The sequence below is a fragment of the Bos grunniens genome, chromosome 17 (genome assembly GCF_055505025.1).
Source record: "Bos grunniens cultivar Pamir isolate PY7600 chromosome 17, Bosgru_T2T1.0, whole genome shotgun sequence".
Lineage (NCBI taxonomy): Eukaryota > Metazoa > Chordata > Mammalia > Artiodactyla > Bovidae > Bos > Bos grunniens.
Window position 1 is genome coordinate 45,705,004 of NC_141181.1, and position 25,868 is coordinate 45,730,871.

General features: G+C 44.2%; 1 protein-coding gene and 1 long non-coding RNA gene across 22 annotated transcripts in view; one reads left to right on the plus strand and one right to left on the minus strand.

The window, feature by feature from the left end:
• Positions 1-18,889, minus strand: part of SFSWAP (splicing factor SWAP) — an 81,024-nt gene extending 62,135 nt beyond the window's left edge. For 12 of the 21 annotated variants that reach the window (XR_015144414.1, XR_015144413.1, XR_015144409.1 and 9 more), the window contains exons 1-7: positions 18,520-18,889; positions 15,817-15,986; positions 15,104-15,235; positions 10,837-10,922; positions 2,560-2,785; positions 1,543-1,655; positions 520-655 (exon numbers count right to left, since the gene is read on the minus strand). Coding sequence is in view for 14 of the 21 variants with exons in the window: in XM_086347231.1 (XP_086203357.1) it covers positions 520-655; positions 1,543-1,655; positions 2,560-2,785; positions 10,837-10,922; positions 15,104-15,235; positions 15,817-15,986; positions 18,520-18,737 (1,081 nt within the window). In the remaining 7 variants the exon portion in view is untranslated. Of the gene's footprint in view, positions 1-519; positions 656-1,542; positions 1,656-2,559; positions 2,786-10,836; positions 10,923-15,103; positions 15,236-15,816; positions 16,332-16,393 lie in introns of those variants that run through there. The other 9 variants (XM_086347233.1, XM_086347232.1, XM_086347229.1 and 6 more) reach the window with 4 other exon arrangements.
• A 226-nt stretch (positions 18,890-19,115) lies between these two features.
• On the plus strand, positions 19,116-22,042 carry LOC147355286 (uncharacterized). The gene is made up of 2 exons (XR_015144416.1): positions 19,116-20,466; positions 21,911-22,042. It is a non-coding gene; the product is annotated as an uncharacterized LOC147355286 (long non-coding RNA).
• The last annotated feature ends 3,826 nt before the right edge of the window (positions 22,043-25,868 follow it).

A 25,868-nucleotide genomic window follows, 5' to 3' on the forward strand; every position in this document is an offset into this window, starting at 1 on the left:
ATTTCCTGAATAAAACTTGAAGATTTGCATTCTATTAGTAATCTTAAGATTAAGAAGAGTAGCAATCAGAGAGAATAAGTAGGAACCGAAAACAATTCCAAGGTGCACATTAGACACTGTTTTAAGCCCCGTTTTAAGCCCTTTTTCAGCAAAGTGACCATGGCAGACAACACTACACGTCCACCAATGTCTGTTCTCCCTGCTCTTCTTAACAGGACTGATTTTATTTAGGTCAGCAATGTGTCCAAATGAAAGTCCATTCCCCAGCCTACGCTGTAGGATAAGACCATATGACACTGCTTTCTGCTCTTGCCCTTCCTCTTCATCTGTCCTGGAATGCAGGGCTGATGCTGGGGATAGGGCAGCCATCTTGCCAAAATGAAGCAACCAGCAAGAGGATAAGGCCACACGCTAAGGATGCTCAACATAAAGGTTCCTCATGGCACCTCTACCAGACCTGCCCGCCAGCTTTCAGATTTGTTTGACACCCTGCTGGGAAGCGCACAACAAAATACTCACAGTCAGTGGTGTACTCCACCTGGGAGGGCTGCACGGCTGCACCATCCGCCGTGGGTGGGGTGGGGGCAGGGCTGTCGGCCTGGGCCTTACGGACCAGTGCTGCAAGGGGGTGATCAGGGTCTACCACCTTCAAAGGCTGCAGAGAGAGAAGATGCCAGGTCACACCATTTCCTGCATTCTGAGTCACGCAGAACCCGTCTGTGGCAAGGTTCATCTCAACTTTAGAACAGTATCTACGCTTCAGAAAAACCTCAGCACATGCATGTAAACATGCGTGCACACAAGGAGGTCCTGACTAATTTTGGCTGAGAGCTCTAGCCGGTCGTGAGATCCAGAGGAACTGAATAAATGAATCACTTCACTCTTCCTAATGACATGAGGGAAAGTAAGGACGGGAGATAGGACTAGACTGCTGCTGAGAAAAGTGTCAGCCTCCAAATTCACTCAAAATCTCAAACTGTGTCCCTCCTCAAAGCAATTTCTCATTTTTAATCACCAACAGCTTTTAAGGTCCAATCGATCAGCCGCACTGCGTGACTGCTGAAAAGATAAGCTTAGGTCTGAGGGACCTGTTTTCTCACATCACAAATGGCAGCATGAGGGCTGTGGATTAACTCCTAATGATAAGGATGAAAAAATAAATTTAGGTTTTTAGGTAACACATTATGTTTCCTGTGACAGATGGTTTCAAGCAGCACATACTCTGTGCACCTATGAAATCCTCTCATAATAAAATCTGTATGAAAAACCCATTTTCTAAGTCTTAACCAACATTTTACTCATTCTAAATATCCCAAATAGTAAAAATAATCCCAAATATAATAAAATGAAAATAATCTGCTTGTGATTATATAAAACAGGACATGTAAGAAATAAAGGGACCAAATCCTTTACTGCCAAGTCAAACAAAATGGTGAAATATACCTCAATGATCATAAAATGAAATAGAGCTATTACACAAAAACATGCTTAACAACTTCCCAAGGTTAAATTAGCAGTTTTGTTCTGTAAGGAGACCAGCACCTTCATGAGCTCCTCCAGGCGGTTGCACTTCTTCGAGGCGAAGAGGGACGGGTGCAGGTAACTGCCGTCCTCCTCATCGTCATCATCTTCATTGTCAGAGCTGACGCCCGACTCTGAAAGCAAAGCACATTTCAAGACTTTAAGGCACAAGTATATTGTGTGGGAATGTAGGAACAGACAGAGGCAGAACTATGTGCTGCCATTCCTTGGTTATCTGTCCAAATAATCCCTCTGGGAAATACTCCCCATCTCACTGCCCCCCAAGTCACTCAACAGCAAGGCAAGTGGTGAGAAAGGTGTGGCCCAGTGGCAACTCCCCTCTGGCATTTACCAGTCGGGGGCCACTGAATATTCACATTTTTTACAAAAGAGGCAAAAATCTTACTGATTTATGAAGGTAAAATAACAGCAACAGGTATTTTAGAAACCTGCAGGAGACCAATATGGAGAAGGTAAGGTCTGTAGTAAGACTGACACAGCTGATTTTGAAAATCATGTTTCAGCTGAAAGAAAAATTCAATGGCAGACAGATATACTGCTGTCTCAGGATGCTATTTGAAATACTTAATTAGCCTTTGCAGTAAGAACTCCACCTTTAGACACTCAACCCTACGCCCTAACCGGGCGTGTACCCTAGAACCATCCACAAAACATGAGCCTGCTGCTTTCTCTGTGACACGTTCAACAGCCCAAAGGAAGGAATTATTTCCAACCTACATGGATATGCTCTGATGGCATCAATATTTAATTCTACATCACCAATCTATAAAAATATTAATTAAGAATCTAACATATTTTCAGACTTATCAGGAAGAGTGTCACACTAGACTACGGAGCACCAGCAGGTTTAATCCTCGGGCCTTGGCAGCAGGACTTCATAAACGTTCTGGAGGTTCTGCAGTGCAGACTTCAAGCTTGTATTTGTGAGGATGACTCTCCCTACACTTCTCCAGGGTCCCCCCTTACCCCTGCCCCACTCCACCCCAACCAACGCAGGACAGAAACGGTCTCACATACTCTTCTTCTCTTCACTTTTGTTTTCTGCCAGTACCGTATACCGTCCTTCTTTCATCGCTTTCTGGATGAATTTGTAGTAAGGGTTGAGGTAGTGATCGAAGCGTAGAAAGTCAAATTGAGAGTTTCGGGCCTGCTTGGCTTTCAGCATTATCTCGAACTGTGCACCTTGTTTGCACACGAAGTTGGCCGTGCGCTCAATGATGGCGTGCATTTTGGCTGTTGGTGGCTATGAGAAAACACACACATTCATGTCATTTTGTTCTCTTGTTCACTGACTACATGACTCAAAACATAGAAATGACCCTGGTTTTTATTGCCAGCTATAAGAAATTATAGACATTTCAATGGTAAGAGCCCAGTTTGAACAGAGTGACACTGGCCCCTGTCACAAGACACCCAGTTTCTGAATTTTGTGAGGAGAAAACTCCCATGCTGAGGCAGGACATTCTAGCTTTGTACTGAATTGACAGGGGGAAGATTTCTGTAAAAAAAATCAACAGGTTTCCGTATATTGGGCACCCTTAAACACGGTTCCAAGACAGGCTTCAGAGGGTTATGAATCTTCTGGGAAGTTGTACGTAAACTCGGCACATACACATGCATATTTCTAGGAGAGGGTGAATGTTTCAACAAGCTTTTCAAGGATCTAAGAATCACTTCTCTTTGGGCTCTAGAATCACTGCAGATGGTGACTGCAGCCATCAAATTATAAGACACCTGCTCCTTGGAAGAAAAGCTATGACAAACCTAGACAGCGTATTAAAAAGCAGAGACATCACTTTGCCAACAAAGGTTCATATGGTCAAAATCAGTTTTTTCCAGCAGTCATGTACAGATGTGAGAGCTGGACCATCAAGAAGGCTGAGCACCGAAGAATTGATGCCTTTGAACTGTGGTACTAGAGAAGATTCCTGAGAGTCCCTTGGACAGCAAGGAGATCTAACTAATCAATCCTAAAGGAAATCAACCCTGAATATTCACTGGAAGGACTAATGCTGAAGCTGAAGCTCTAATACTTTGGTCATGTAACAGAAAGAGTCAACTCACTGGAAAAGACCCTGATGCTGGGAAAGATTGAAGGCAGGAGGAGAAGAGGGTGACAGAGGATGAGACGGTTGGATGGTATCACTGACTCAATGGACATGGGTTTGAGCAAACTCAGGGAGATAGTGAAGACATGGAAGCCTGGCGTGCTGCAGTTCATGGGGTTGCAAAGAACTGGACATGACTTAGCAGCTGAACAGCAAGGTATGGTCTGGCCAGAACAGGGAGGGTTTCACCCACATTTACTGGGTGAATCATCTTGTTGCCTCAGAGTGAGTTTACTACTAGGAATCAGACCCCGCCTCTCTCCTGCACCTGCTGCTAAGTTACCTCTACCACATCCCGAGCTGAGCAATTCCTACCCACACAGACAGCCCCTCAGACCAGAAGCTGGAAGCCACACATCTGAAATACTTTTATTAATATCAATGAAAAGATTAACACTAGAAAATTACATGCAAATAAAGTGGGAAATGACCTCTCATTAATGACACACAGTCAAGATGCTTATTGTCACTTGAGGCCTGAATCCTTCACAAAGTACCAATGCCTTAATTCTCAAATGTGACTCCTGAACTAATGACGTCCTTCACTCTTGAACAGCATAAATGTCTACAATTAAAGCTATTTACTGATCCTAAAATAAACCAGAGGCCATGTTAAAGGCCCACTGGGCACTTAAGTCTGGATGCTGATGCATGTTTTCAGTGGCTTTGCCTCAACAGGAAGATTAATTTTTGAGTCAGTGCATATATAATCATTTATGATTACTTCAGAATAATGACTCTTATAGGAAAATATAACCCCATCTGCCCCCACATGTAGAGATATTCTCTCATGACCCACCCACGTGTTGGGCAGTATTACGGCTACAGTGGTTACAGAGAAACAGGTACTTTCACAAAGCGATGATGAGTATAGAGAAACAAAGTACTTTATGAATGTCCTTTCAAGATCTGCTACTGAAGCAAGTATATATAAGACAAATGCTTGGTCTGGAGAAAGACATTCTTTGCTCTATCATGTCAGTTTTAGAAAAATCCTTTTCCATTTAAGAATATAATCATTCCCACTAAAAGATGAGATTTTAAGGATATGCTCAATGTTTAATACGCATGTTACAAAGACTGATACGGGGGAAAATGATTTTCTAATTTAAGAAAGTGACTGAGCCCAAGAAGGGGGGCTAACACCTCCCAGATCCCCCAAAATTAATGTGGTTCTAAGAACTCCAGAGTAGGAATTGAAAATGGGACAACAGTATGTGAGTTCAGAAAACCTGCACCAGTATGAGATTTCCGAAAAGCTCTGAAGACTGGAGCTCAGATCCAGGAGCCAGGGGAGAATGAGGGGTAAGACTGGGTGGCACATGGGGTGAATAAGTGAGGAACCCCAGGGGTAGCTGGGCTGGCCCTTTCCTCCTCTGTGATCATGAAAGTGAAAGTCACTCAGTTGTGTCCAACTGTTTGCGACCCTGTGGACTATACAGTCCATCAAATTCTCCAGGCAGGAATACTGGAGTAGGTAGCCATTTCCTTCTCCAGGGGATCTTCCCAACCCAGGGATCGAACCCAGGTCTCCTGCATTGTAGGAGAATTCTTTACCAGCTGAGCCAAAAGGGAAGCCCAAGAATACTGGAGTGGGTAGCCTATCCCTTCTCCAGCAGACCTTCCTGACCCAGGAATCGAACTGGGGTCTCCTGCATTTGCAGGTGGATTCTTTACCAACTGAACTATTAGGGAAGTCCTCTGTGATCACAGCCCCAAATAAATATCAGATTGAGTCATGAACTGCACTGTAAAAATAAAACTATGGATGTAACAGCAGGGAATATAGGGCTGTCAGGGGGGAAAGGTCTACTGAAACCAGATTCAAAATCCTGAAGCCAGAAAGGAACATGGTGACATATGTGTTTTTGCAAATACATTTAAGTTCTGCATGGAAAGAGGGACAAACAGTTAAGAGACAAAGCACAGAAGAACAAACATGCACAACACGTGCTGGACCACGGGTTAGTCAGCGCTTATCATATACGGACAGTCCTCACAATCTCCTGAGAAAACACACGAACTCCACACGGACATGGGTAAATGAGATTTTCCCCCACCTCCATCCCATGGCAACACACCAGCTGAACATGGTGAGAACGCTCTAATCAGAACAACCTTCAGCAAAGCGTAACCATGTGGCCCCAAGTTCTGCAATGGCTCTGGGCTGCAAGTGCAGGCCTGACCCACAAGATGACCTGGGGCGGCTGCTCTTGACAGCTCTAGCCTGTGTCCCCATCACAGATATACTGGTGTCAGGGGGACTGAGCAGCCGAGCTGCACAGTGCCTGGCTCACAGCACCTGCTTAATGAACACTCCTTAGCTGCTATTGCTATTAACCTACTGGACGGAAACCCAGCCCATGATGGGAACTGTGCACTGAATCCTTCCCCCTTTCCCTTCTGTCCATAAAGTAAGTTAAACAAGCACATTTCATTGGAAGGACTGATACTGAAGCTGAAGCTCCAATACTTTGGCCACCTGATGCAAAGAGCTGATTCATTGGAAAAGACCCTGATGCTGGGAAAGATTGAAGGCAAGAGGAGAAGGGGATGACAGAAGATGAGATGGTTGGATGGCATCACGATTCAATGGACATGAGTCTGAGCAAACTCTGGGAGATTGTGAAGGACAAAGAAGCCTGGCATGCTGCAGTCCACGGGGTCGCAAAGAGTCAGACATGACTGGGCGACTGAACAACAAAGCGCATTTCCCATGTGAACACACTCAAATGGGTGTGCTGAGCAGCAGCACTTCTGGTCCCATGGCTTGAAGGAAACGCAAGAAAGTACAGAACAGACAGGCCCAGAAGGTCCATGGCATCTCAGATGGGTGAGAGAGCAGGTTGAGACACGCCCTCTACCTTCCCTGCAGTGCAAGACAACACAACCACAAACGGGCCTGGGCGTGTGCAGAACTCAGGAGGTGACAAAGCCTGGGAAAGGAACAGGTAACTGAAAACACCATTAAGACAAGCATTGGGCTACACATTCTGGCAAAAACTAGGTCCTTAATTCCCAAGAAACATACAAGTAGCCCCACAGAGGCAGTATAAAAAGCTAAAATAGAGCTGTAAGGCCACCTGAGGGCTTGAGTCTAGTCTAGGGGCTGGACCTGAAACAAGTGGCCAGCCTTGAGCCTGCAGCAGCATGCGTCCCCAGGGTGCCGTGACCTCTTAACTGCTCCCAACCCTTCACACGAAACCCCAGAGCCCCTGCAGCCATTGGGTTCTAAACCAAAAGCTTAATTTAGAAACCAAGCACCTGCTCTCTTTACCATCCCCAGCCCCGCATGGCCAGGAGCTAGAGAAGCCCCTGCCCACCCAGGCAGCATGCGTCCATATAAACACATGCCAGCAGTTTCAACATTTAGTAACCGAGATGGAATATATGACACAGACATCTGTCTACTAGAGCTCCTCCACTAATGTGGACACGACAGTGTATAATGCACACAGCGGATCACTGCTCCAATTCACAGAGATTATGAAAAATCCACTACTGACATCACCATAAAGGAAAAGCAAGCTGTCCACTGGAGACCCAGTGAGCACTCACAACTGGTTTCTACACAGAGCAATTTCCTGCTCAAGAGACCATTATATAATAACATCAGAAGAGAGCAGACTTCCAGTTCAAGACGGTGGAGCAGAAGGACATGTGTTCATCTCCTGCGAGAGCACCAAAATCACAACTAGCTGTTAAACAACCATTGACAGGACACTGGAACCCCCCCAAAAGATACCTCATATCTAAAGACAAAGAAGAAGCTGCAGCAAGACTGCAGGAGAGGCACAATCACGATAAAATCAAATCCTATACCCACTGAGTGGGTGACCTGCAAACTGGAGAATAATAATACCAAAGAAGTTCTCCCACTGTTGTGAAGGTTCTTAACCCCACGTCAGGCTTTCCAGGCTGCGGATCTGACAAAAGGACTGGGCATCCCCAGGGAATCTGACCTTGAAGGCCAGTGGGATTTGATTATAGGATTTCCACAGGACTAGGGGAAACAGAGACTTTGGTCTTAGAGGGCACAAAATCTTGTGAACACCAAGACCCAGAGGAAAGGAGCAGTGACCCCAGAGGAGACTGAACCAAAACTACCTGCTGGTGCTGGGGGGCCTCCTGTGGAGGCGTGGGTTGGCAGGGGCTCACTGCGGGGCCCAGGGCACTGGCAGCATCAGGTTGGGAGGGTACCAGTTGGCGTAAGCCCTCTTGGAAGTCACCAATAACCCTACCATAGAGCTAGCAGATCCCAGAGCTGAGTTGCCTCAGGCCAAACAACTAGCAGGGAGGGAGTGCAACCCCACCCATCAGCAGATAATTGGATTAAAGCTTTACTAAGCAAGGCCCTTTCACTTTTCACTTTCATGCACTGGAGAAGGAACTGGCAACCCACTTGGGTTTTCTTGCCTGGAGAATCCCAGGGACGGGGGAGCCTGGTGGGCTGCCATCTATGGGGTCACACAGAGTCGGACCCGACTGACATGACTTAGCAGCAGCAGCAGCAAGCCAGGCCAAGGCCACCAGACCAAGATCCAGTTTTTCCCATGCCAGTCCCTCCCATCAGGAAGCTTACACAAGCCTCTTAGCCTCCTCCATCAGAGGACAGACAGAATAAGAGGCACAGTCCCAAAGCGGCTAAAACAAAAACCGTATTACAGAAAGTTAATCAAAATGAAAAAGCAGAGTTATATCCCAGATGAAGGGACATCATAAAACTTTAGAAAACCGACTAAATGAAGTGGAGAAGGAACCTGCCAGAAAAAGAATTCAGAATAATGATAGTGAAGATGATCCAGGATCTTGGGAAAACAATGGAGAAGATGCAAGAAATGTTTACCAAACACCTATGAGAACAAACTAACAGATGAATAATACACTAGAAGGAATCAATAGCAGAATAACTGAGGTAACTGAGGCAGAAGAACAGATAAATGACCTGGAGGACAGAATGGTGGAAATCACTGCCTCAGAACAGAATACACAAAAAAGAATGGAAAAAAAAAAAAAAAAAGAAGACAGCCTAAGAGATCTCTGGGACACTATTAAACGTACCAACATTCACATTATAGGGGTCCCAGAAGGAGAAGAGAGAGAAAAAACCTGAGAAAATATTTGAAGAGAAAATAGCTGAAAACTTCCCTAACAAGGGAAAAGAAACAATCAACCAAGTTCAGGAAGCAGAGAGTCCCAGACAGGATATACCTAAGGAGGAACACACTGAGACACACAGTAATCAAACTGACAAAAATTAAAGAGAAAGATAAAAATATAAAAAGCAGAAAGGGAAAAACAACAAATAACATACAAGGAAACTCCCATCAGGTTTATCAGCTGATTTCTCAACAGAAACTCCACAAGCCAGAAGGGAGTGGCAAGATATATTTAAAGCAATGAAAGGGAAGAACCTACAACCAAGATTTCCCTACCCAGCAAGACTCTCATACAGATTTGATGCAAAAATCAAAAGCTTTCCAGGCAAGCAAAAGTTAAAAGAATTCAGCAACACCAAACCAGCTTTACAACAAATACTAAAGGAACTTCTTTAGGCAGGAAACACAAGAGAAGCAAAAGACCTACAGAAGATAAACCAAAAATAATTAAGACTATGGTAATCGGATCATATGTATCTATAACTACCCTAAACGTAAATGGATTAAACGCACCAACCAAAAGACAGAGACTGACTGGGCAGCTGAAAACATGTGCACGTATGCACTTCCACTGACCACATCACTCTGCTTGACACCCCCAAACTGTATGTAATTTTTTTATACTGTGAAGTTAATCATGTTCCCATTATGGCTTGCGACTGTAATCATCTTTTAGTTTTTGTCTGATCATTGATTGATAAACATCTTTTTCTATTGTGATTATGTAACAATTACTCAATACCATTGTATCATGACTGGTCAACAGAAAAATAGTAAAACTCTGTATTACCAAAACTGAAGAGGAAGAATCATCAAACCTATGCTGCACTAAATATGGGAGGTGACATGCACACGTGAGCAGAATGCGAAAGACTAGAATTTTCAGTGTCCACTGTTTATTCAGTGATGGTACAGAGGGACACACAGAAGTTCCTGGAATACCCACATCCATGGTAGGAAGATGCCAAAGAAAAATCTTTACAGTGAGCACAAATAGCCCTTTTCTGGGTATGTACATGCAACAAAAATGTTTTAAACATCCCTAATAAACATGTAGGGATGCTACAAAGCATAGCAATTTATGACGGCCCGACAGTTAAAAGACTGTGAGTCAGAGTTCCTGCCTGCTGTGTGTGACCCAACTTCTTCACTTCTCTTTATCTGTGAAAGAGAGACAAAACAGGAAGCTACTTCATAGGACCACCAGCATTAAATGAGGTAATAGGTGGAAAACCCTTGATGAGGCCTGTTACAATGTAACCTTAACCAAATGTAGCTGAAATAGCCAGGTGAGCTGAGATTAATCCAACTCTGCCAGTAACCAGCTGCAGGGCACTAAGGTGGACAGGATGCCACCCAGATGTTCCTCCTGAGTGCAGGGGCTGCCTGGAGATACCACAGGGTCTTGACATACTAGAGAGGAAAACCAGGTGGAAGTGTGCCAAGGGAATGTCAAGGTGAAGACACTTATCTTGCCGCTGCTGCCGCTCAGTTGTGTGCGACTCTGTGCGACCCCAAAGATGGCAGCCCACCAGGCTCCGCCGTCCCTGGGATTCTCCAGGCAAGAGCACTGGAGTGGGTTGCCATCGCCTTCTCTGGACACTTATCTTAAGTGCCCACAAAAACTACAGTAGAGAAAGATAGGGCAAAGCAACTTTACTGAAGCCAAGCTGCTTAGAGTAAGAGGGTTTTTACACCTAAACGTGGCTAACAGTCCCCTCACCAGGAATTCTGACTAGGTTTTTCCACACTGGTAAAACCTGGGGATTCAACCACATGGTCTCTGAGAGTGAGCCAGCTCCCCCAGCCCCCGATGCTCTGGTCTAGTGACTCTACTGTAATGTTTCTTTTTTTCTTTAGAGAAAAGTAGGTGGTGTTTGATGATTTTTCCTCCATTAACTCAAAAATAAGTGTAAAGCATCACACAAACTGTAAGGCGGCTGTGACTGTGGTGAGGCTCTCACACGAGTACTTCCCGGTAAGTGCTAACAGCGGTGAATAGCATTGTGAAGGACAAAGAGACCTACCAGCTCCACATCAGGCGGCACGTTCAGTCCTAATGGGGCAATGAAAGGCTCCTCGTTTTCCTCCAAATTTTCAGCCTCATTTTTTTCTGTATAAAAAGAAAATGTAAAACGTCAGAATCACAACCTGAAAAGAGGGCGCCACCATCAGTAAGCAACAGTGGAGGGGACAGCGGCAGGAGCATCACCTGGCCCCTCGTGGTCTTGTTGTACATCAGCTCCCAGAAACACTTCCACTCTATTCTGTGTTCACTGTACCACCTGTGGGCAAAAGCACCTCACCAGATCCCAGAGGGGCTGGGGTGGCTCATGCTTCCCTTGTTCTTGTTTGTTTCCTCCTAGTACAGACATGGTGGCAGCGTGGACTCCAGGGCCATGGCGCGGGTGCAGGGAGACAACGCATGAGACTGTTTCCACCCCAAGGCTCTGCACGTAGCAGGCGTGTGACACACTTTCAGCTCTCCTCCTTCCCAGCCCCTCTGATCTGCTAAGCCCACCCCCCAAACTATCTGGGTGGGTTCCCCAGAAGGCCAGGCACAGCACAGGGTGCTCTATTGCAAGACGACCGTTTTCATCACTGAACCATAAAATCCCTGCGTGTAACTGCCAAGACCTCTCCACCCAAGCAAACCACCTCTCTCTTCACAAATAATCAGATGTATGTCTACTTTCATTTCTTGTTTAACGGTTCACTTAACAAACATCTGTCTACTGGAAGTCAGACAAGACACTACACACTGCAACTTTCTGAATTCTAAGGTACCTATATACATCTCAATTTAATGAACAATTTAAGAGGATATAGTGAAATGTATGAAAACATACTAGAAAACCAAGCTAACATTTTTAAGAATTTCACATCTACTTATTTCTTCAAAAAAGATGATGTGAAATAAACAGTAAGTCTTCATCAAAACAAATATCTCCATTGTACATAATGGATTCTATTGAAGAGACAACAATTTCAAACTTAATTCTGCGAAGCCAAGAAGGAATTTTATATAGGCTTCACAGTACACAAAGACCTGCTGACTGCAGTCTGACAAGACACAGAGTGATCTGCAGGAGTATTCACCGCTGTCCCACAAGCTCACATACCCTTCCTCTCTGCCAAGAACTGAAGACTTGCTATGGCCTGAAAGCTCCCTGTAATCAGCAACCCCTCTATTCAGCTCCAATAACCAAATGACACAGCAGAACTGGTTAGGATTAGAAACACTGGTTTGCAACATGCCAAGTAACAGCTTAAAACCCCCAAATTTCTTTGGGAATGAGGCCAAAGGTGTGAATATATAAAAGTATAACTTTACCATATCTCCCTAAAATGACAAAGTGGTATAAACTTTGTTCAAATAGCCTTTCCTTAGTGCTAAGCTGTTCTCAAAAATAAAGGAGCTTGGAGCAAAAGAGCTATTTGGAACAGGTAGGTTACAGATTTGCTCTGTTCTTACACATACTTTTCTTCACAGAAAAATGGTTTTAGTAGCACAAAATAAAAACCAACTTTTGTAATGCTCATTCAGATTCAAATAAATTTAAATATTTTGTTAAAAAAAGGGATAGATGATGATGAAAACCTGTGAAAATAAAGGATGGAACTGGGCTGGCAACAGTAAGCTGCAGAAAGGGAAGAGAAAAGTTACACAGAACTAAAGGCACCGTCAAAGGCTTCTGGTTAATATCACAAGGGTTTACAGCAGTCGAACACCAGGACAGTGCAGTCGCCCCTCAGTGTCTGCAGGGGCACCAAAATCCGGGGATGCTCAAGTCCCAGAGCTGGTCCTCTGTATCTGTGGCTCCACTTCTGTGGATTTGACCAACAGCACAGTACTGCTTTTTATTGAAAGAAGAAAAAAATCTGAAAATAAGCAGACCTCTCCAGTTCACACCTGTGTTGCTCAATGGTCAACTGTATGGCATTTTTGGAAATCAAGGAATATTGAGACATGTTGGTGATTCAGAAAAAGAAACCAAAATTAAAATTTTAGACTGTAAGATAATGCAGCAGTAAAGTACAATCTGGTTGGCAGTGGTACAGGGTACCAAACTATTCTATTTAAAAAGTGTGTGTATACATAGGTACACATACAAGTATGTATGTATGTGTGCATGTGCATGCGTACATGTTATTTGTATATGTGGCATTTTATTTATACTAGTGTAAATTAAAAGCTGAGCTGTAAGTTTTACAGGGCCCCAACTTCCATTAAAAAAATTAATCAGCACACAAAGCAAAGTTCTGAGAATGTGGTTACAGAAACAAGATTTTAAATATGGAGAATTTACATTAAAGAGAAAACACAGTAAAACTTGGAAGAGAAACTAAGCCACATTGAAGTTCTTAAAATCCAGAGTTGTTATTTAGTTGTTAAGCTGTGTCCAAATCTTTTGCAACCCCATGGACTGTAGCCCACCAGGCTCCTCTGCCCATGGGATTTCCCAGGCAAGAATACTGAAGTGTTTTCAATAATCTAACCATATTTGACATCAGGTAGCCCAACAATTACACTGAGACAGGTGCCCAACACCTAGAACAGGCGTTTGCGACATCTTTCTGCAAAAAGCCTGACAGTAAATATTCCTGGCTCTTTGGCCAGGTGGCATCTGTCTCAACTACTCCACTTTGTCAATGAAGTGCAAAGCCACACAGACAAAACAGGGACAAATGAGCATGGCTCTTCCAATATAACTTCACAGAAATGCGCCAACTGGGTCTTCAGTCATAGTTTGCTGATCCCCAATCTAAAACGTTAAGAAAATATTACTGTAGATTTTCCCAAAATAGTCGATTGACCTTGCAAAAGACATCTGGGTTCTATGAATCTCAGTTCTTCCATTGTGAAATGGAGATAGTGTGCATTCCTTCCTTCTGATCAAACACTGCATATTTAAAGCACACGGAATGTACAAGGCTCAGAGACAACAAAATTGGAACTGTCCGGAATCCTAAGATGGACGACTTATTCTAGATTAGGGAATGAGTGTATACTTCTCAAACCTGCAAGAACACGTCCACCGCACCCTAACTTCTGAGGTCTGCTCAGATTCAAAAGTCAATGCTAGAAGGTGTTTAATACCTTAACTAGGCTTTAACTCAGTATGATTAAAATTACATCTGGGAAAACTCTTGAGAAGCTTGCAGAACAGAGCTGTGTAACAGTGATTCTTATGCCCATAAAGTAATGAGCAGAATGAAAGCAAGGGCCATGAGGCAAGTGTCTGTATGAGCTGGCCCCCACATCTTGCTGTCATGCCCCGTGGTGAAGAAGCTGGGAGAACCCTAGAGAGGCTGCAGGGCAGACGGCATTTTAATATTAACTGCCACAGTCACTTCATACTTGCCAGAAGATTTGTTACTTGAGGATAAAACAATTAAGTAAGTCCATATCACAGGTTCAGCTAGCTCCAGAATTCCATCTCTCTATGATGTGATTCCAGTTCATTACTCCGAACATTTGAATAGGTTTCTGAAGTTCTTCTTCTCTTTAAACAGAATATCCTGAATAAAGTGATCCACTCTTAATGTTTCAAGTGTGTTATCATTATTGATGATTCATGACTGATCATGAATGCAGGGCTGTAATAAAGGTGCTCTCAGGGCTTACCAAAGTGAATATGGACTTTATTTTTGAACTGCACAGCTCCAGTTTTTTTTAGTAGCACTATCGCTTATTTAAAAAAATATTCAGAGTTAATCCAAAAAGGCACAAATTTAGAATCTTTATTTCTAGGTAAATATTACTTACTTTAAAATACTGTGGTAAGTCTATGTCCTAGGGCCTATCAAGCCTAACCAGGACACCCTGTGCTATCTTCTGCTTGATAATAACTGACTCCACAGGTGTCCTTCCACTGGACACCTGTCATTATTTCACTCATGGAGTGGCTATGAAGAAGCAGGTTAGCAGGAGGGTGGTTAACGCCTGTCCCTTCAATGCCCTGTGAATGAGTTACTGTGCATTTCAACACATACACTGTCCATCTGGAAACACAGAATCCAGAGTAACTTCCTGCTCCATAAATCCAAAAGAAAGAAAGGAAAAGGCAACCAGATCCTTGGAAGATAACTGAACTCTGAATTCATTCCCCACTTCCAACAACAATTCCTTTCCTACTTCTTAGCTTTGTTTTACCCTAACATCAATCATGTTTCCTCTCTGTCCCACGGTGACACTGCGGCTGTTTAGTGCCCATAATCGTGCTCTGAAGACTCTATGGTTACACGCAGTGCCTGCCCAACATCATCACCCGGGCAGCCCCCTCACCTCACCTCTCTGTTTGGAAGGTTCCTCTTCCTCCGTGGGCTCGGATGGGTCATAGTAATCACTGCCGTACGTGAATCCCACTGCATTATAGCTCCCGTCCTCTGCCAGTGCTTCACTCAACCGCTTGTATTCTTCCTCTTGAACAAAAATGAGAATTATGTTAACAGAAGCAGAAATTTACTGAGAAACATTTTATATATTTCTAAAGTTGTGGCTATCAGTAAAGCATACAACACACTTTTTCCAACCTCTTTTCGAGGCAATAATGTTTTAAAATTTCACACTTCACATCTATCAATATGTACTTTTGCCAGTACATGTTTACCACAGACAGCGGATTACACGTCTTTTGTGGAAAATTTCTTCCTGGTGAGAAACTTGGGGAGTAAGAACTGTATTAAAGATTGTTATGGCAAAGACAAGAACATCAATTTTAATTTATACGATACTGTTAAAGAAGAACAGTTAAAGAGTTTGGTTTTTGTTTTTTCAAATCCCAGTCTGCCCTCAAAAGCTGGGAAAATTCTCTGTGGCTCTATATATAAACTATCCTGAGGTCCTCTCAGAACGCAAAGACTGCTGTTTTTCCAATCCACTGGGTACTGTCAAGATAATATCAGAAAGAGTGAGTATAAAAAAATGAATGGGAGTAAACTTTTAAATACTTAAAATTTTTTTAAAAAGTTTGTTGCTTAAGTAAGTTTTTCTTGAGCAGTACCTTGCCTTGCCTCCTCCTCAAGCAAGTCCGTATGCAAGGCTAAATACCTCTCTTCATCACACAGGGTCTCTATTCGTGCCTCCTCTTCGGAGAGCTGGTAATCTCTGTTCCATGTGGAATACTCAGCATCGTACTCAGAAAGGTCATGCAGGTGACCGCGCCCATCATATCTGTAATATGAACATGCTGGTCAATGGGAAGAAATTAACGTTTGGGTTGGTTCGTGTGTGACGTTTTCTATGTATACTTACCAATTAAAATAAATAAAAATATTAAAGCAAACATAAAAATGCTTCTCATTATATTTAATTTGGCTAGTCATATCTCACCTACTTTTAAACTCAAGTTATCTTAACAAAGTCTAAATTCCTTTCTAACATATGATAAAACTTATAATTAAAGGTAAACAATCCTTTAATAGCTTAAATGGTATCCACATCAGTGGCAGTTCTTACCCTTTATGGTTTGGTTAACCATTCAATGCCATTTGTAAGAAAAAAAAAAAAGAAAAAAAACTTTTTTTTCTGAAAAGTCAAATATCATAGCTTACATTCACACAAACCGAATACATAAATACCTATCCGTAAGAACCAAACGGTCGAAATTTCCTCGCTTCTTTCTGCTAGTCCCGAACTCTCAGGAGAGATCTTCACCAAAGAAACTTGCGTCCATTGGAGGTAAAATCTTGGCTAGGCTCGCCCCCTAGCCACTTGGCTGAGGAAATAAGTGCTGGGTTATGTGATAGAGAGACACACATACATAGGAACAGTGACATATACGTGCAGTTTAAGGAGGTTCACTAGAAACAGAGCAAAACTATTAGAAGACGCAGCATAAAATATGTGCTTCTAAACTTTACGCCCCCAGGATATAACATACATGAACACACATCCATGTGCACTTGCGCGGACCCATAGGTATGTTAGCCAGATGAAGACTAAGCAAGCACTTTCTGCTATGCTTAAAATACAAAAAGTTCAATGAAGATGCTGTCAAAGTGCAACTCTCAGATAATGAGTGAATTAGGGAATTTTACTTAAAACACTCAAGATTTAGGGTTGCAGAAACAGATGTAGAGAGACAAAAGTCTGCTTAATTTTTTAGTGCTGACTTTTGTAATGAGGACTAGAAAATACAGGGGGGAAAAAGACATTTACAGGAAAAACGGCCAAATATTTCAGGGTAGCCAAGTTATTGCATATTATTAAATTTAAAAATTATTTTTACTACGCTGTAAACCTCCTTAACTTACAAATGTAGATCATTATCTTAAAATATTACACATCTACATGTGTAGCGTTTGCTCCCCACTGGTTTTGGAAGACCTAACTCACATCATGTACAGAATGATATGGAAAACTGTAAAAAAGCTCAGACTTACTCGCTTATCAAACTTTAACAATACCACAAGTAACACTTTTCAAAAGGAAGCCGCCTGACAACTCAGGCAGCATCATTCAATAGAAACCATGGTTTGAAGGTACAGCATGCTTGAACAGAGTGCTGGGGCCCTCAGGTCCAGACCTGAGCTGGCGACCCTCCCTCCACGAGTTCTTCTTGTCTAGATCTAACTCCAAGTGGAAACGTCGGGGATGGAAAAGGCGTTTGGTCATTAATGTGTCCATTCTGGCCAGCTCAGAGGTCATCCCTATAGTCAGGTTCCAGGGCTTTGTAGAATCCAGTTTTAATTGTCTCAAACGATGGGCTTCCTTCACTCGGAGAGACTATTCCACAGTTTAATGGTTGGTCACGGTTACTTTTCAGTCTGGGCCCCAGAAGCAGAGTTGCCAAATTGGCAAAAACCAAACCCACAAACAAAAATCCCAAGGAGAAAGAGGGACTGAAAACACGGGAGGGGAGGGGAGCAAACAACCTACATCATGTAAGGTCACCCTTTTCAAATCAAACATCTTTAGAAATTCCAGTCCCAGGACCCCTCCGTCCAAAGTGGCCAAACACCCTCCAGAGTGACTACCTAAAAGCATGTTTGATTTGAAAAGAACATACCTCTGTCTCAGCTCCATCCTTCAGTTTTAAGAGACAGTGAAACCAGCCCTAAGAACAGTACCTCTAAGAGCAAGGCCAGTGTCTGCAAAAAGTCAACTGGCCTTCAATGATTGGCAACTTCAGCCTCAATCTGTGAAACTCATCAGATCAACACAGGAAGGGGGAGGAATGGGTTGGGGCGGGGGGGAGATCAAATATCATGACGGCAAAATACCGGCGCTCCACAGAGAGCCTTGGGGATAGAGAGGTTCAAAGCCAACTCTTGGGGTCCAAGAGGTCTCTAATCGCGACATCAGCTTGCGGCGTTTCTGGTTGCCCTCCCACCACACGGAGCTGTGGGCGCACGGAGGGCCCCAGAGCGCCGGTCAGGAGAGGCCCAGGGCCCGGGCAGCTTCCACTGCCCGGAGTGGCAACTGCAACCCAGCGACAAGAGTGAGGGGTCGTGAGGGGCTGCGGGAGCAGAGACGATCCCTCCGGCGACAGACGCGGCACGCAGCTCCAGCCAGTGCCTTAGGGCAGGTTTCACCATCCCCTCCCCCCCCAAAACCAGGAGGATGTGGGGACAGGGAAGGGGTGTCCCCCAGATCCCCGATGACTCCAGAAAACCCCCTTTCAGTCCTGGCCATCAAGTCAACATCAGACGAAATCAAGCGGGCGAGGGAAGGGGAGGACCGGCGGGTGGGGGGAGGAACCGACCTGTCGATGAGGATCTTGTGGTCCCCCATCCAGGGGATGAGATGTTGTCCCTGTTCCTGGGCCAGGGCCCTCTCATCGTCTCGGAACAGCTTGCAGGCATAGCCGAAGACCAGCAGCTCCACTCGGTTCCCCCCACCGCCGGCACCGCCGGGCCCGGTCTCCTCCTTCGCGCCGCTTTTCCTCTCGGTTTTGGTGCGGCCTCCGCTCGCGCCGTACATGACAGCGTCCTCGGCGTCCAGGCTGGTTTTCTTCTGCGCCGCGGCCGATGTCCCTGAAGCCTCCGCTTGGCCTACCCGCTCAGTCAAGAGCGCCGCATCCCGGCCCCAAACTAGACACTGCCGCCATTGCGGGCAATAAAATGGAGGAGCGCAACTTCCGGCGAGGTGCAGCCCTACTTCCGGCGAGCAGATTCCACTGATTAGTTAATCCACTCGCGTCGTTTGAGCCTCTAGAAAATATTTGACTCTAGCTTTTCGCATTCGGAGGTGCCGCCACCTTAGGAACTTCCGTTATCAGAGGAAAGCGCGTTTTTGGTGTGGATTTTCTGCAGCGGCAGTCCAGAGCTGTGGCGAAAGCGCGGCTTCGGATCGTGCGTTACCTACACCCGGGCGCGTCCCGGCCCTGCGGAAGGAGGGCGGGTGCTTCGTGGGCTGCGTACGCGGCTTGGTGGGGCGGGTGCCCTTGGTTCTTGGGAGAGGCTTTTCTGTCAGCTGGGCCCTGGACCATGCACTCTGGGGCCAGGGACCGTCGGGTCGGGTGCTTGGGGGCCGTGGGGCCATGAGGTCGTGGGGTTGAGTGTTCTGGGGTCGGGAGCTCTGGGACCGAAGCACCGTGGAGTCGGTTACTCGGGGGCGTGGGTTGTGGAGTCGGCTGTTTGGGGTCGGGTGCTCTGGGCTCGGGGACCGTGGAGTCGAGTGCTTGGGGGTCTTGGGGTCGTGAGGCAGGGGGGCCATGGGTCGTTGCGTCGAGTGCTTTGGGCCGGGGATTCTGGGGCCCGGGAGGTTGACAAGGGTGTGCCTTGGGAGCAGGTCGCATGGCTTTTCTGAAGCTCTTGGTCCTGGGGGTCATGACCCTGGTCTCGCCTACCTCGGAAGGTTTCCTCAGCAATTGTCAGAGATCTTAGTAAGATGCGAAGGCTCTTGCCTTGACGGATTTTTTGGTCCTGGGGACCCGTGTGGGAGGAAAGTGGTGGGAACTCCGTTTGTAGAGACCTGTTTTTGCGGGGTGATTTTGCTTTGGTTTGTTTCGTCTCTTACTCTTATTTGTTTAGTTTACTGGTACAACTACTTTTGGAGACTGTCACTCCGATGAAGTTCAACGTGTTTATCTGTACCCTGCAGTTCCATTTGTCCGTGGATACCCTGATGGGTACCCTCCGTGTGATGCGCGGAAAGCTGTAGGAGACGTGGACGCAAGTGTTTATAGCATCCTTCTTGAATGGCCCCAGACTGGAAGCAGCCCAAGTGTCCATCGACAACAGAATGCTCAAATAAATTGTAGTGTAGTTATATACACGGTGGAATATACAATGAAACTGAATGAGCTGCAGTTACAAGCAAGAGACTGGATGAATGGAAAACAATTTTGAGCAAAGGAAGCAAGACCGAAACGTGCAAATAGTACCTTTGTGATTCCAATCCTAAAATTCAGTCAAAATTAGGCTAAAATGGAGCACGCTGGTGGTTCAGTGGTTAAGAATCCGGGTTCAGTTAAGAAAACAAAGGTGGTTCTGCAGAGGGAAATTAATACCCTGAGCTAGTATAAAGGTCCGCTGCTGTTGCTGCTAAGTCGCTTCAGTCGTGTCCGAAGACTTTGTGCGAAGACTTTGTGCGACCCCATAGACGGCAGCCCACCAGGCTCCTCTGTCCACAGGATTCTCTAGGCAAGAATACTGGAGTGGATTGCCATTTCCTTCTCCAATAAAGGTCTAGAAAGAGCTGAAAACAGGTAGGTGGGGGTAACCCTGAGCCCAACAAGCTAGCACCCCCACTACCGTGGAGGCTGGAGTTGGTTGCTTCCTCAGAGCTGGGGTGGGGTACCTGCTTTGCTTGTGAAAGAAGGGCTGAGTGGAGACCTAGAATCAGGAAGAAAATACAGATAAAACAGAGAAGCAGACAAATACACCAGCCTCTGCCCTCCAGCACCCAAACAGCATTTGTTGTCCGGAGGTGAAGCCAGTGGGCTTGGAAGCCTGTATGCTCAGCCTGCAGGCCAAGCCTCTTGTGACACTGAATGGAAGGGCATCAGTGGTCATGAGGGCAGATAGGTGCCTTCCCGAGCACATGTAGGACCCATTTGGTCCTCATGAGACCCGGTGAGAAACAAGACAACAGTCCCCAAATGGGGTTGATGATGCTAAGTCATCAGACTAAGACTTGATTTAATTATAGTTTTGGCTCTTCTAGAAATGGAATCTTAAATCAGCAAATCAGGATTCACCTGATAAACACTAGTTAGCACTAGTTAGGTGACTTGCTTTTTAGACCCTTGCCACCTCCTCCAGGAGAGTAATCTTGCAATAACCAACCTGTCTGGGGGCTAGTATGACTTCTTGTTCTTGCTCCCTTCTACCTATGAAAGGTTATATATATTTGGCTGTGCTGGGTCTTAAGGTGTGGCATGCAGGGATCTAGTTCCCTGACAAGGGATTGAACCCGGATCCCCTGCATTGGGAGCATGGAGTCTTAACCACTGGACCACCAAGGAAGTCCCCTATAAAAGTTGTTTTGTACAGCTTCTTGGTGCTTCTTTCTGTATGTTAATTTGGATGCTACCTGATACATGAATCATTGAATAAACCAGTGAGATCTTTAAGGTTTGCTCAGTTGAATTCTATTCTTTGATGGAAGTCCTGTGATCTCAGTCTTACCTGGAGATGTTCGTTAACTTGTCCAAGGTCACACATCTCTGGCTGCATGCCCCCAGGGCCTGTGCTCCTACCCATCAAGGCAACTGTCTTGCCAGGCCGAATGTGCTCAGCACTGGAAATAAGAGAGTTGATGTTCCCTGTCTTTGAAAGGCTCATGATCAAGGTGGGGAGACAGACATGTAAAGATAAATCTGTTCTGTTGGAATATTTTGTAAGTGGATATTTCTTATGGGGATGCTTTCTCATGCTATACACTGAATGTTAGAATGCCCTTCCAGTCCACCTCTGCTATTACGTTCTCAACATGAAGGCGTCTTGTCTACAGTGTGAGCCGGGCTTGTCTCCTTCAACTGGATATTTTATAACCTAGTTTGAAGATGGAAAAAAATATAGTGTTGTGGCAGTACAGTAGTGTGTGGGTTGGTGACGGAATCTTGTTTTTATTTAAAGACTAAAGATACCATATATTTAACCGTTCACAAGTGAATTTCTTCCCCATCCCTTCCATTTTGTTATTTTCAGAAGCTTTGGAACCTCAGGAAGAGAAGCATTTCTTAGCAAAAAATAACAACAAAAACTTGGACTACAAACAAACATCTCTTATTTTTTTAATCTCTCTTCACCAGTACTATTAAAAATTTTTTTTAATGTAAAGAGTTCTCTTTATTTTTTAGTTAGGCAAAAATTCAGAAGTTTTCTAGACATATATGTTATACATACTATTTATATATATGTATTCAAAAGCTTTTCTACTACAATTGATAAAAACTTGAGAAAGAACATAGAAGAGATAGAGAAATTGGAAAACAAACTAAATGAAGTGAGAGCACTGAATATGAAGTAGAAAAAGTGAAACAAACTAGGTAAAATTACAAGATCCTCATATAGTCCAGTTGTTTTTAAACATGGCTGCTCATCAGAAACATATCTGAAGCTTTGGAGGAAAAAACCAATACTTGGGCATTTGTATTTTTCAAAAAACTCCAAGATAATTCTGATTATCTGATAATTCTGATTATGCATCTGGATTTTAAAAAGTGATTACAGATTAAACTATGATAGTTTGGTGGTATAGAATTCTATTATTTTTCTGTTGACCAATCATGATATAACATGATTAGGTAATAGTTAACATTATCACAGTAGCAAAAGATGGTTATCAAATTTCACAATCAGTAGCCAGACAAAAAATAAAATGATTACAGTTGAAAGCCATAATGGGAACATGATTAACCTATAACAATATAAAATAATTACATACAATTTGGGGGCTTAAGCAGAGTGATGCAGTAAGTGGAAGTTCGTACATGCTATTGATTCCTTCTAGTGTATTTATTTCAGTTAGTTAGTTCTTTAGTTCTTGTAGGTCTTTGGTAAACATTTCTTACATCTTCTCCATTGTTTTCCCAAGATCCTGGATCATCACTATCATTATTCTGAATTCTTTTTCTGAAGGATTGCTTCTCTCCATTTAGGTTTTTGTTTTTTTTTTGTCCCCCTGGGGATTTATCTTGTCCCTTTATCTGGGACATAACTTTCTACCTTTTTCTTGTGATTAACTTTGTGTAATGTGTAGCCACTGTGGGATTATGATCCTTCTTGCTTCTGTCTGCTCTCTGATGGAGGAGGCTAAGAGGCTGGTGATGGGAAAAACTGGATTTTGCTCACTAAAGCTTTAATCCAATTATCTGCTGATTGGTGGTGGTGTGCTCCCTCCCTGGTAGTTGTTTGGCCTGAGGTGACCCAGCCCTGGGTTTAAGGGCTCTATGATAGGGTTAATGGTGACCTCCAAGAGGGCTTAGGCCAATGGGGACTTTCCAGGACAGCTGCTGCCAGTGCCCCCATCCCTGTGGTGAGTCCGGCTGACCCACGCCTCCACAGGAGCCCTCCATACCAGCAGGTAGTTTTGGTTCGGTCTCCTGTTGAGTGGCTGCTCCTTTCCTCGGTCTTGGTGTGCACAAGATTTTGTTTGTGCCCTCCAAGGCTGGAATCTCTGTTTCCCCCAGTCCTATGGAAGTCCTGTAATCAAATCCCACTGGTCTTCAAGGTCAGATTCCCTGGGGATTCCCAGTCCTTTTGCCGGATCCTCAGCCTGGGAGGCCTGACCTAGGGTTCACAACCTTCACAACAGTGGCAGAACTTCTTTGGTATTACTATTCTCCAGTCTGTGGGCCACCCACCCGGCAGGCATGGGGTTTGATTTTATCATCATTGTTCCCCTCCTACTGTCTCGCTGCAGCTTCTTTTTTGTCTTTAGACGTGTGGTATCTTTTTTTTTTTTTGGTGGTCCCAGTGTCCTCCTGTTGATGGTTGTTCAACAGCTAGTTGTGATTTGGTGCTCTCGCAGGAGATGAGCTCATGTGCTTCTACTCCATCATCTTGAACTGTAACTCCCTAGTATATTTCTTGATTTAGCCTTTCTCCTAAATTTCTTTGAAATCTAATTTTCAGAGTGAAAGCCTCTACGCAGTTACAGTGAAGCACTTTTGTAAACAGCTTCATATTTCTTTCCTACTTGGGCCGCTGCTTGGCTCAGATGTGTAAGGGGAGATCTCTATTCCTGCTGTCAACACGCTGGACGGATAGATCTTTGTTCCTTGCTGTGTGACTTGGTCATATCACACCTGAGGCTGTGGTCACCTTCATTTGTGAATGGCACAGATCCACCACTTACTGGAAATGGAATTGTTAAACCTCTTGTCTGAACAGTATACTCTGTTCTTTTTCATTGGGTTGAGGGAGGTGGGAGGGAAGATTGCAAAAGATGTGTACTAGAACATTTCAGTTTAACGTTTATGTTAAATGTATTCCTTTAACTTTGATGTATATATACTGGAGAAATGGGTCCCAATTTTATAATATCTAGTTTCTAGATATTAAAGAGATTGCCAGTGAATGACAAAAATAGGGTTAGTAAACTAACACATTTTGTACACTTTGTGTTAAAATTCATTGAAAGGCTGTCTTCTGAAAAGGACCTTTGGAAGTGAAATTGTAAACCACATCTAAGTAACATATGTGCCTGTGTTTACCGCCCACTGTTGGCTGGATGGTGAAAAGGAGGAATTGGGAGAAATGAAAGATTCTAGACTAGAATATTCCTTTGTAGAGGACACTTTTGAATATAGCCATTGTTACCTGTGTCTAGTTTATTCAACACTACTGTGTGTATAGTGGATAAACTTAAGTTTGAAACATCTAGTCTTACTTGAAACATCTTATTTGAAACATCTAGTCTTTCTAGATGTTTAAAAGTGCACAAAGTATGTTAAAAATAGAGGTCATGAAATAATATATTTTGTAGATATATCCTTTTTAAAAAATTCATATGAATTACTGTCTTTTAAGAAATGGAATGATTTAACCACCTCTCTGAGCAATACACATTATTTTATTTGTGCTGGTTCAGGGAAAAAGAAAGTACCAGGGCGTTTATACCAGTATGTTTATAGTGAAGCAAGATTAACCATTGTCCCTTATGTGTCTCTGCATTTTGTTTTACATACCTGTGTATATAGTATACATGAGCGCCGAAGAATTGATGCTTTTGAACTGTGGTGTTGGAGAAGACTCTTGAGAGTCCCTTGGACTGCAAGGAGATCCAACCAGTCCATTCTGAAGGAGATCAGCCCTGGGATTTCTTTGGAAGGAATGATGCTAAAGCTGAAACTCCAGTACTTTGGCCACCTCATGCGAAGAGTTGACTCATTGGAAAAGACCCTGATGCTGGGCAGGATTGGGGGCAGGATGAGAAGGGGACGACAGAGGATGAGATGGCTGGATGGCATCACTGACTCCATGGACGTGAGTCTCAGTGAACTCTGGGAGTTGGTGATGGACAGGGAGGCCTGGCGTGCTGCGATTCATGGGGTTGCAAAGAGTCGGACACAACTGAGCGACTGAACTGAACTGAAGTATTGTTGCTCAGTTGTGTCCAACTCTTTGCAACCCCATGGACTGCAGCACACCAGGCTTCCCTGTCCTTCACCATCTCCTGGAGCTTGCTCAAACTCACGTCCACTGAGTCGGTGCCATCCAACTGTCTCATCCTCTGTCGTCTCCTCCTGCCTTCAGTCTTTCCCAACATCAGGGTCTTTTCCAATGAGTCAGCTTTTCACATCAGGTAGCCAAAGTATTGGAGCTTCAGCTTCATCATCAGTCCTTCCAAGGGTTGATTTCCTTTAGGATTGACTAGTTTGATCTCATTGCTGTACATAAGGCATAAATGTCCAAGTTTACAACATCTATAAAGAGATTGCCAGTGTGTGACAAAAAATAGCAAATAAATACATTGGGTACATTTTATATTAAAATTCATAGGAAAGATTCCAAAAACAACTGGTGGAAGTGAAGTTGTTAAAATCCCTTCTAAGCATTACAGATGCTTATTAGATTTGTCCACTGGGTTGCTAGAGATGAGAAGGGGTGTGGTTCTTGGCTAGAGTGGTTCTATTTAGATGACACTTTGGACTAGATAGCC